The 11458-nt window shown below is 56.3% G+C and overlaps 1 protein-coding gene across 1 annotated transcript; it reads left to right on the top strand.

Annotated features, from left to right (window-relative positions):
• Positions 1 to 2172: 2172 nt before the first annotated feature.
• Positions 2173 to 9772, top strand: LOC112122795 (docking protein 1-like). The gene is made up of 2 exons (XM_026663427.1): positions 2173 to 2269; positions 9399 to 9772. The coding sequence occupies exons 1-2, from the start codon at positions 2207 to 2209 to the stop codon at positions 9711 to 9713; spliced, it is 378 nt and encodes a 125-aa protein (XP_026519212.1). The 5' UTR covers positions 2173 to 2206; the 3' UTR covers positions 9714 to 9772.
• The last annotated feature ends 1686 nt before the right edge of the window (positions 9773 to 11458 follow it).

The raw sequence follows: 11458 nt of genomic DNA, 5'->3' as shown, positions 1-11458 counted from the left end.
GCCGGCCGGCGATCTGCGAATGCAGGGAGAGAGAGGAGGGGAGTGGTCTCAAGTTGCAGGGGAGAGGAGGGGGAAGCGGAGGAGGGGCTCTGGCTGCCAGAGCCCCGTGCGAGTGGCACGATCCGGCCGGCTGCCCTGTCAGCCGCGCGCGCTTTGCATGGGGCGGAAATCCGGACATTTACAAATTCCCCCCGGACGCTATTTTTAACTCAAAAAAGCCGGACATGTCCAGCAGAACATGGACGAATGGTAACCCTATCCTTTTCTGCATCCGTAATACACGGTTCAAAGGACGTTTAATGGGGTGTTTGCCCTGGGACTAAGCAGGCTGAGGTCTCTGAGTGGCAAACACTGAACTTGTTTAATGTTGCACAGTGACGGAGTCATATTAACACCATTGACTCTTTGGGCCCCTACAGTCCATCTCAATGAATACAACAGAAGGTGTAAAAAGGGAACCGCCCAACGGAGCGAGAATTCAAGGAGGGAGCAGTTGCTTGCATGCTTGAGGAAGCATGTCGGCCCCTCGGGCAAGAGCCAGAAGCAGGGGGGTGGTGACGGACACAGCACCCCCCCGGCTAGCGAGCACGCTGCTATTGGGGCATGAGAAAAGGACACTGAGCCAAGGAGAATTGGCCCTGGAGGGCATGCCCGAAGGGCGAACATGGCTAGGGACTGGCGGGACGGGCCTGCTGGTTGGGGAAAGGGGCTAATCACAGTATTGACAGGAGAGGACCTTAGTGTCTTGCTTGCCTTGAAGGAGAGGTACCATCAGGAACTTGGTGCTTTGAAGGAGGACAAGCAGCAGGCCCTACAAGAAAGAGATGAGCTAGCCAAAGACAAGGGGGGCTTGGAGTGGCAAATTGAAATGCTGGTGGACGCGTGGCCTGGGCTTCTCTCCCAGTAGGGGAGATGGAGCTTGCCAGCCCAGTTGCTCCTTGGGTTTAACCAGCCAGAGATATCGTCATTGGAAAAACAGACCAAGGGGTGACGGAAGAAATAACGACTGTAGAATGTGCCCTGGCGTTGGGCAAGGGTCTAAGGGTGTGGATGGGTGGGTGTATATCAGGGTGACTTGCCCCTCATGGACGAGAGCTCTGGGGTCAGCCAACCCTGATTCCTGGGGAGGCACAGCTGAGCAGGAATCAGCGGATTCCCCTAGAAGAGCAGCAGGAAGAAGCCATGTGCTGGCCCTGCAGTGAGAATGCTCGGGGAGAGCGGAGGCTGCGTGGAGCAAGTAGGCCCAGCAAGGAGCTCTGACACTTGGGGAGGGGGACTGCAGGCAGGAAAGGCTGGAAGTGACGGGAGACAGAGGTAAATGGCTGGGCTTGAGAACTGCCCTGGGAATGTTTATTAATTTAATAAACCAAAACCCGTAGAGGGCTGCTGTTAATGGACTTGTAAAAGCCTTTTTTGAGTTACTGAGGAGGGGAAACTGAGGCAGGCCACTTGCAGCGTGACCTCTGACTTCATGGGGGCACTTTGTTGGTGGCTGGCCTGGTGACACCTAAGTCAAATGCCCTACAAAAATGTGCAGAGGAGCTGTGTCCCTCCAGGGTATTAGCGAGACCAGGTGGGGGAGGTGATGTCTTTTATTGGACCAACTTCTGCTAGCGAGAGAGACGAGCTTTGGAGCCACACGGCCCTGAATCAGAGCTCTGTGTAGCTTGAACACTCGTCTCTCTCCCCAGCAGAAGTTAGTCCAATAAAATATATTCCCTCGCTCACCTTGTCTCTCTTACAGAAATGTGACAGCTAGGCAGGCAGCTTCATCAGCCAAAGGGGATCTGACCCACCTACCCCCAGCTTGAGTGACCAGCCTTCATTCCAAGCAACTTCCTTGGATGGAAACGAACTCTGCAGCCGCCCTTCCATTCCTCACCCCTGGGATCCCCTGGCTGGGGGGGGCCACAGTCCTCAGGACACCACGCAGGGCTGGGCTGCGGCCCCCTCGCAATCCCTGCGAGAGGCTGGGGTCGCTGGGGCATGAGCCCTGCCTCGCCCCCCCCCCACAGCGCCCCGCCCCCGTGACACCCCGGTCAGGCCCCGCCCCTTCCCACAGCGCCCCGCCCCCGTCACACCCCGGCCAGGCCCCGCCCCTTCCCACCGCGCCCCGCCCCGTCGGGCGCAGACCCCGCGGCCCCGCCCCAGGCCCGGCAGAGCAGCAGGAAGCCGCGGCCGGACCGTGCCGGGCCCGGGCCGCCCGATGGACCCCGCGGCCAAGGAGGGGCGGCTCTACGTGCAGCAGGGCCACAAGTTCGGGGCTAAGGTCGGCGGGGCCGGGGGAGCTCGGGGCGCCGCGGGACGGGGCTGGGCGGGTCCGACCTGCGCCGCGAGGGGAGCCGGGATCTGGGCCCGGGAGTTGGGGTTCCCCCCCCCGACGCTGGGGATAGAACCCAGGAGTCCGGGCTCTAACCCCTCCCCCCCGTCTTCAGCTGCTACCCCAGAGCGGGGAGGGGCGGCCAGAGGTTCAGGGGCCTCATGCGGCGCTGGCCCCGGCCCCGGGGGGCTGCCCCGTTGTGGGGGGCTCCCCAGGAGCAGCCTGCCTGGCCCCGGCCCCGGGGGGCTGCCCCTTTGTGGGGGGCTCCCCAGGAGCAGCCTGCCTGGCCCCAGTGCCCCGGTGGGGCTGAGCCGGGCTGGGATCTAGCACTGCCAGGCCCCTGGGGAGGGGCAGGGCCTGCTGGTGCTGGGGTCTGTAGGGAGACCTGGGGATGGAGCTTGGGGGCTCCCCAGAGAGGAGGGGAAGGATGTTACTCCCTCCCCCGCCTCAGGGTCCCTGGGGGGTGGCCATGGCTCTGGCGCTGCCTCAGCACAGGGGACCCTGGGTACCTGCTGGGCCCCAGACACCTGCCTCTGTGACCCCCATGTGACTCCAGCCCCACACCCTGCCTGTCGCTGCTGGCCCTTCAGCTCCCCAGCCACCCCAGAGCCTTCCCCTCTGGCCCGGAGAAAGTATAACAAGCCGTTGCTTAACAAGCATGTGGACCAAGGGGATCCAGTGGATAGAGTGTACTTAGATTTTCAGAAAGCCTTTGACAAGGTCCCTCACGAAAGGCTGTTACACAAAGTAAGCTGCTGCGGGATAAGAAGGAAGGTCCTCGTGGATTGGTAACTGGTTAAAAGATAGGAAACAAAGGGTAGGAATAAACGGTCAGTTTTCAGAATGGAGAGAGGTAAATAGTGGTATCCCCCAGGGGTCTGTACTGGGACCAGTCCTATTCAACATATTCATAATGATCTGGAAAAAGGAGTAAACAGTGAGGTGGCAAAATTTGCAGATGATGCAAAATTACTAAAGATACGCCTCTACCTCGATATAACGCTGTCCTCGGGAGCCAAAAAATCTTACCGCGTGATAGGTGAAACCGTGTTATATCGAACTTGCTTTGATCCGCCGGAGTGCGCAGCCCCGCCCCCCCGGAGCACTGCTTTACCATGTTATATCAGAATTCGTGTTATATCAGGTCGTGTTATGTCGGGGTAGAGGTGTAATTAAGACCCAGGCAGACTGCGAAGAGCTACAAAAGGATCTCTCAGAACTGGGTGACTGGGCAACGAAATGGCAGATGAAATTTAATGTTGATAAATGCAAAGTAATGCACATCGGAAAACATAATCCCAACTATACATATAAAACAATGGGGTCTAAATTAGCTGTTACCACCCAAGAAAGAGATCTTGGAGTCATTGCGAATAGTTCTCTGAAAACATCCACTCAATGTCCAGCGGCAGTCCAAAAAGCAAATAGAATGCTGGGAATAATTAAGAAAGGGATAGATAATAGGACAGAAAATATCATGTTACCTCTATATAAATCCATGGTACGCCCACATCTTGAATACTGAGTGCAGATGTAGTCACCCCATCTCAAAAAGATATATTAGAATTGGAAAAGGTTCAGAAAAGGGCGACAAACATGATTAGGGGTATGGAATGGCTTCCGTATGAGGAGAGATTAATAAGACTGGGACTTTTTAGCTTGGAAAAGAGATGACTGAGGGGAGATATGATTGAAGTCTATAAAATCGTGACTGGTGTAGAGAAAGTAGATAAGGAAGTGTTGTTTACTACTTCTCATAACACAAGAACTAGGGGTCACCAAATGAAATTAATAGGCATCAGGTTTAAAACACATAAAAGGAAGTATTTCTTCACACAATGCACAGTCAACCTGTGGAACTCCTTGCCAGAGGATGTTGTGAAGGCCAAGACCATAACAGGGTTCAAAAAATAACTAGATATATTCATGGAGGATAGGTCCATCAATGGGTATTAGCCAGGATGGGCAGGAATGGTGTCCCTAGCCTCTGTTTGCCAGAAGCTGGGAATGAGCGACAGTAGATGGATCACTTGATGATTCCCTGTTCTGTTCATTCTCTCTGGGGCACCTGGCACTGGCCACTGTCGGAAGACAGGATACTGGGCTAGATGGGCCTTTGGTCTGACCCAGTAGCGGCCAACTTGAGCCTGCGAAGGAGCCAAAATTTACCAATGTACATTGCCAAAGAGCCACAGTAATACATCAGCAGTCCGCCATCAGCTTCCCCGCTGCCAGCGCCTCCTGCCCACTGGCAGCCCCGCCCCCTCCTTCCCTTCTCGCACCTCCTGATCAGCTGTTTCGTGGTGGGTGCAGGAGACTGGGCGGGGGGGAGTAGTGAGGGCACGGCAGGCTCAGGGGAGGGATGGGGAGGGGTGGAGTGGGAGCAGGGCCTGTGGCAGAGCCAGGGGTTGAGCAGTGAGCCCCCCCCGCCCCCCCGGCACATTGGAAAGTTGCAACCTGTAGCTCCAGCCCTGGAGTCGGTGCCTATACAAGGAGCCACAGGTTGGCCACCCCTGCAGTAGGGCCGTTCTTGTATTATCAGTGCCTATCACCCAGTTACATAGCTTAGCCAGCAGCCCCCGGCTGGACCGTCTATCCAGGTGCTCATGTGCCTGTCACAGTGTTGAGCGTCCTGCGATCGCTCTGTGACGTCTGTCCCCGTCCTATCCCCCTACGCAGGGTACTGCTATTCCCTCGCTGGGCTCTTGAGGTGTTAGGCCAGAGCCCATGACCCATGCAAGTCGTGTCTGCTCGGGGGGTGGTCACCCTGGGTGTCCCAGTGGCTTGGCTGAGCTGGGGTGGCTCTGGTGGTGGTCCGGCTTTCAGCGGGTTGTACTGGTGCTGTGGGTGTGCTGAGCCTGTGTGAGATCCCAACAGCATAGAGCTTGGCTTGCAGAGCTGCAGAGGCCATGCCAGGGACAGGAGGAAAACCCCTCCTGCCCTTCCCCACCTCCTGGTCTGGATGGCAGAGGCAGCGGCTACGTGTTCTGCCTGGCAGCATCTCCTCTCTGCTGTGTGTTTCAGGTAACACTGCACTTGCTGCAACCTTCTTCCAGGCTGCCAGCTCAGGTGCGTTGGTGCCTTTTCAGCCATGCGGGGGGCTCTGGGATCCATGCTGGATGTGCTGACCCGCAAGGCAGGGCTGGTTTGGTGTCTCTGGAAATCTGTTGCTCCTGTCCCCGTGTTCCTGACATTAGCTGGCCACTGCCCTGGGCTGATACTTTTCTGTGCCATTGAACTACACAGCATGATCCAGGGGTTTCTGCAGCAGCCTTGGCAGGGCCTCGGTGATTCTCTCGGCTTGAACAGATGACAGGCGCCCGTGGTGTTGTGGGAGGTGGGCGGAGTGCAGTCTCACACCGAATGTCCAGCGTCCTCGTGGGCTGTGACCTCCTGGAGGCACCAAGGGAACCAAAGGAAATAACTCGTATTGGGCCAGTGTGGTTGGCAGCATGAGGCCTGGTGTAGCTCTGCCCCTGCTCATCACATTGTCCTGCACTCTGCCAGTCATGCCATCTCAGGCCCCTGTCCTCGCATCCGCTGTCTCTGTGCCGCCCCATAGGTGGAGTGGCTGGTTTGCCGCGTCCTCTCTATATTGTTCCTGGGATTGTGGACTGTTAGGAATAAAGGCAGCCCTTCCCCTGGCCTGTGCACCACTCAGCAATTAGTGGTGGACTTAACATTTAAAAAAAAAAGGGGGGGGGTTAAGTACACCAGAAGCAGGAAGCCTGTCCAGTCACTGGGGCCACTGAACGATCGAGGTGTTACAGGAGCACTCAATGGAGAAAAGGCCATTGTGGAGAAGCTAAATGAATTCTTTGCTTTGGTCTTTGCTGCAGAGGATGTGTGGGAGATCCTCACACCTGAGCCATTCTTGTTTGGTGACAAATCTGAGGAACTGTTCAAGACTGAGGTGTCATTAGAGAAGGTTTTGGAACAAACTGGTGAATTAGTAATAAGTCACCAGGATCAGATGGTATTCACCCAAGAACTCAAATGTGAAACTGCAGAACTAACAACTGTGGTGTATAACCTATTGCTTAAATCAGCTTCTGGGCGATAGCTAATGTGACACCAATTTTTAAAAAAGGATCCCAGATATGATCTCGGCAATTACAGGCCGGTAAGGTTCAGTACCAGGCAAATTGGTTGAAACTATAGTGAAGAACAGAATTATGGGACACACAGATAATGACATTCAACATAGCTTTTGTAAAGGGAAATCATGTCTCACCAATCTATTAGAATTCCTTGAGGGAGTCAACAAGCTGACTGGGAAGAGTTACAAAGGGATCTCACAAAACTGGGTTACTGGGCAACACAATGGCAGATGAAATTCAATGTTGATAAATGCAAAGTAATGCACCTTGGAAAACCTCTCAATGATACATAACAAGTGAGGGGGTCTAAATTAGCTATTATTAAGAAAGAGATCTTGGAGTTGTTGTGGATAGTTCTCTGAAAACATCCGCTCAATGTGCAGCGGCAGTCAAAAAAGCGAACAATGTTAGGAACATTAGGAAAGGGATAGCTAGTAAGACAGAAAATATCATAATGCCTCTATATAAAGCCATGACATGCCCACACCTTGAATATTGCATGTAGTTCTGGGCGCCCCATCTCAAAAAAGATATATTGGAACTAGAAAAAAGTAGAGAGAAGGGCAACAAAAATTATTAGGGGTATGGAATGGCTTCCATATGCGGAGAGATGAAAAAGACTGGGATGGTTCAGCTTGGAAAAGAGATGACTAAGGGGGATATGATAGAGGTCTCTAAAGTCATCAGTTATGTGGAGAAAGTGAATAGGGAACACATGAATCAGGAAATTAATAGGCAGTAGGTTTAAAACATAAGGAAGTACTTCTTCACACAACACATAGTGAACCTGTGGAACTTGTTGGCAGCTGCCGGGGATGTTGAAGGCCAAAACTGTAACTGCGTTCAAAAAATAATTAGAGAAGTTCCTGGGGGATGGGTCCATCAGTGGCTATTAGCCCAGATGGTCAGGGACGCATGCCCATGCTCTGGGTATCCCTGAGCCTCTTACTGCCAAAAGCTGGGACTGGATGATAGGGGATGGATCATTCGATAGTTGCCCTGTTTTGTTCACTCCCTCTGAAACATCTGGCACTGGCCACTGTCAGAGACAAGATATGGGGCTAGGTGGACTGTTAGTCTGACCCAATATTGCCGTTCTTATGTAGTGATCCCTGACTACGAACCCAGAGCCCTCCCCTCTTGCCCTGGGCTGTGTAGGAGCAAGGGTCAGTAGATGCTGTTGGGTTTGTGCCCTGAAGGGCAATAAACTCTGGCCCCATAGGAGCAAAGGGGTGCAGGTTATAGCACTGCGGGACCCCCCCAAGAACGTTCTGCCTGTCTGACACCCCCTGTTGCAGAGGCTGTTGTAGGGGCTGTTGGCTCAAGCGCCTTAGTTGCTGGGGCAGAGCCCATGCGGGGCAGGGCCTGTCCGAGGCAGCAGGAGCCAGCCCCTGGATGCAGGAGTATGGGACCTGGAGCCTGAGGGGCGACAGGAGACCGCAGCCTGTGGTATAACTGGCTCCCCAGTCCAGGACACATCTCTCTGTGCTAAGATCGTGCAGCACCTGCCCCAGCCCCCTTGTCCTTCCCCAGGCTAGGTGTCTGAAGCTGTGACTATGCCTGGTGCTGATGGGGGGGCTCTGGCGGCTTGTGTGGGTTTCATTCTCCCCTGCCCCTCCCCCGGCTCTCACGCTGGGTGCCTGACATTTGGGGAAGTTTGGCAGGAAGCAAGTGAGGACACAGATACTTCCCCTTCCTGTCCCGAGAGTCAGCAGCAGGGATAGGAGTGGGCAGGGAGTTCAGGGGAGAGGGCAGGGAGCGTGGTCTGTGGGGCAGGGGACAGTCACACAATGAGCTGGAGAAGCCCTGAGATCCTGCCCCATCTGCAGGTTGGGGGGTGGGGCATGACGGGGGGCTCCTGTGCAGGGAGGGCTGTGGGGCAGTGGTTGCCTGGGGTGTATTTCTCCTTGCCCCAGCTTGGGGTTGGTTGGGGGGCTGGAGCTCCTTCTCTGTGGGTCAGTTAGAGGCTAGGAAGGGTCAGGATCAGGGTGGCCATCTGGAGAGAGGGGAAGTGCTGACCATCCCCAAAGGTCCAGACCCTGGGGCCAGCTGGTGCCACTCGGCCACCCTCCTGGAGGCTGCTGTGCCCGGGAGACCTGGACCGGGCAGGGAGCGTGTCCAGGAAAGAGCCGGGGTGCGTGACACCACGGGGTGCGCTCTCCAGGCCGGGCACACCAGGGCACTGCTGGAATTGGAGCCCCACTGCAGGCCATGTGCATAGCCCTTGTCGCTGAGCTGCTGGGTCTGTGGGGGGGCAGGTCTGCCAGGGGGGAGCTGGATCCAGCAGGCCAAGTTCCTGCTGAGCCTCCCCAGGCCGCACTCAGCTCCTGCGTGCACCAACCAGAGTTCCTGCTGGCTTGGACCTGGCTGACCCAGCGCACGCAGTCCAGGCCCGGACCTCAGCGCTGCTACTTGCCATGCGCGGAGAGAGATTCCCCCTTCGCTCAACTCTGCTAGGACAGTTCCCCCCGTCCAGCGCCCTGCCTGCCCCTCCCCCAGCGCCCTTGTCTTGCGTCCCTCCCCCATCGCCCTAGTCCAGCGCCCCACCTGCCCTTCCCCCATTGCTCCAGTCCAGCTCTTGTGCCTTTATCTGATCTCTCTGAAGAAGCCTCCCCAGAGTTGAGGCCTCCGGCACCTGCCCCATGCAGGCCTGTGGCTGGTCTCTTTGGGGGACCAGCTGGTGGGGAAATGCTGCTGTCTGCAGCTCCTGGCAGCCAGGAGGAGTGTGTGTCAGCCCCTGGCTCCCTGTCCCTGCCAGCCCAGAGGGTCTTGGGATCGAATCCTGCTGTGCTCCACATGGACCTCAGGTTCTGCTTCAGGCTGGAATCTCCCCATGACTTGAGTGCGAGCTGCTCTGCCAGCCAGACCTGCACCAAGAGTGAGGGAGTCCTTACCCCATACAGACAGCTTACAGACCTTTGGGTCTGGGTGTGGGGGGCAGAGGCCGTTGTGCTGACCCTGCTGTGCTGCCTTTGCAGAGATGGAAGAAGAACTGGTTTGTGCTGTACCCAGCCAGCCAACATGGGGTCGCCCGCCTGGAGTTCTTTGACTGCAAGGACCCAGGGGCCCCAGCCGAGAAACTCAGCACCAAGCGGCTGGACAAGAAGATCATCCGCCTGGCGGACTGTCTCAGCGTGGCGCCCATGCCGGAGAGCGGCCCCAAGGACAGCACGGCTGTTTTCCGCCTGGAGACCAGCGACAGAAGCTACCTGTTTGCTGCAGAGAAGGAGCAGAGCGCGGAGTGGGTGAAGAAGCTGTGTGAGATCGCCTTTTCGGTGAGTGCCGCTGGGTGAGGGGGGCTGGGACGTTCCCCTCTGCTCCCATCCGTGCATGGGGAGCGGTCCTGCCGCTCAAACCTCTCTTTTCTGGGAACACACCCATTGTCCACCCATCAGGACTGTATGCCATGATGGGGACACCCCCAGCACATGCTCCTCCTCCCGGGAGAGGGGACCCTCAACATCTGCTGCCCCACGTCCGTGAGGACCAGGCCCGTGCTGCCTCTGGCCACAGCCATGTGAGCCTGGTGGCACGGGTGCCAGATGCCTCCTGTTGTGGGTGGTGTCCAAGGAGCGCCTGCTGGGGGAGACCCAGGGCCCTCTGAGGGGTTTCCTCTCTGATCTCCCCACCCCCAGTGACTGGTAGTGGCAGAGACCTTGTGCTGGGGAGGGAGCCAGCAATGTTTTGGGGTGTGGGTCACTGGGGAGCCCCGTGTACCGAGGAACATCATCCTGGGATAGACGATCCTCCCTGCATGTTGGGGAAGCACCAGCGAGACGCCAGTTCCATGGAGGTTTGGGCCAAGCTGCCCATCTGGATGCCCCCTCTGTACCCTCTGCCGTGCAGCCCCCAGTGCCTGGAGCTCCCCCAGGCTCCATCTTCTGCTCCCCCTTCAATCTCTTCTCCACCCACGGCTGCAGCCAGAAATAGTCTCTAGTGCCAAGCTAAGGCTGTAGCCTGGCATTCACAGCAGCCTCCCCACTGCACCCTGCCTTGTCCTTGAAGAAATGGAAGCCGAGGCCCCAGGCTGAAGTGACTCCCATAGTCCTGACCCCTCCCTGTAGGCCAGAAAAACAAATATTCCCACTGCCTGCCTGGACAGCCATAGCTGTGCCCTGAACACTGGCAGCTGCTCCTCTGTCCCCTGGGTGGTCTCGGGCGCGCCCTCAGCGGTCCGGCCTTGTGCGTCACTTCTCCTGGGGTGAAATTCGGCAGGTCTCCCACTCTTATGCATGCTACTGCAGCGCAAGGCCTGGTCTATTAATTCTGCTTACCCAGTAGGTCTGGCTACCTACTGGGTACCTACCTAGCACCTGCAGCTCTCCCTTCGGGGATCTGTGACCAGCGGTGAATACCGAGACCAGGCAGCCTGCTTAGGAATAGAGGGTTAGAGAAAAAGGGGGGTTTAAAACAACAATCTGCGTGTGTGCATCTTATAATGGTGAGCTAGACAGGCCTAGGGTCTCCAGACAGCCCATGGGGTCCCCATCTCCCTCTCGTTCCCCCCAGCACCCTGGGGTAGTTTATCCTGAGCCGTTCTTCTTCCTCACTGCCAGTTGTGCTTACAGTGCCCCATTTAACTACACAGTCGTATTCCAGTAGCCTGCTTATCACATTGTATTTGTTTATTATCACAGAGCAGTGTACCGAGCTTTGGTCCTGCTTTGAGCAGGGGGTTGGACTAGATGACCTCCTGAGATCCCTTCCAACCCTGATATTCTATGATTCAGTGCTACTTCACCCCCGTACTCTGTTCACACAGGGATTTACGGTCACTTCTGGGTTGGGGGACTGCATCCGAGAAAGCAGCGACTCTGAAAAGGGTTTAGGGGTCAGCGTGAACAAGCACAGAACATGAGTTCCCAGTGCGCTGCTGTGGCCAACCGGCTGATGGGATCTGTGGATGTGAAAGAGGGGAGCAGGGAGACAGCACTGGAGAGGCCAATGCGGGAACACGGTGTCCAGTTCTGGTGTCCACGTATTAAAAAGAAGGTTGAAAAATTGGAGCGGTTACAGAGAAGAGCCACAAAAATTATTT

Source organism: Terrapene carolina, unplaced genomic scaffold (genome assembly GCF_002925995.2).
Source record: "Terrapene carolina triunguis isolate 2854851 unplaced genomic scaffold, T_m_triunguis-2.0 Scaffold33573, whole genome shotgun sequence".
Taxonomy (NCBI): Eukaryota; Metazoa; Chordata; order Testudines; family Emydidae; genus Terrapene; species Terrapene triunguis.
This window is presented reverse-complemented; position numbering and strand designations above follow the sequence as displayed.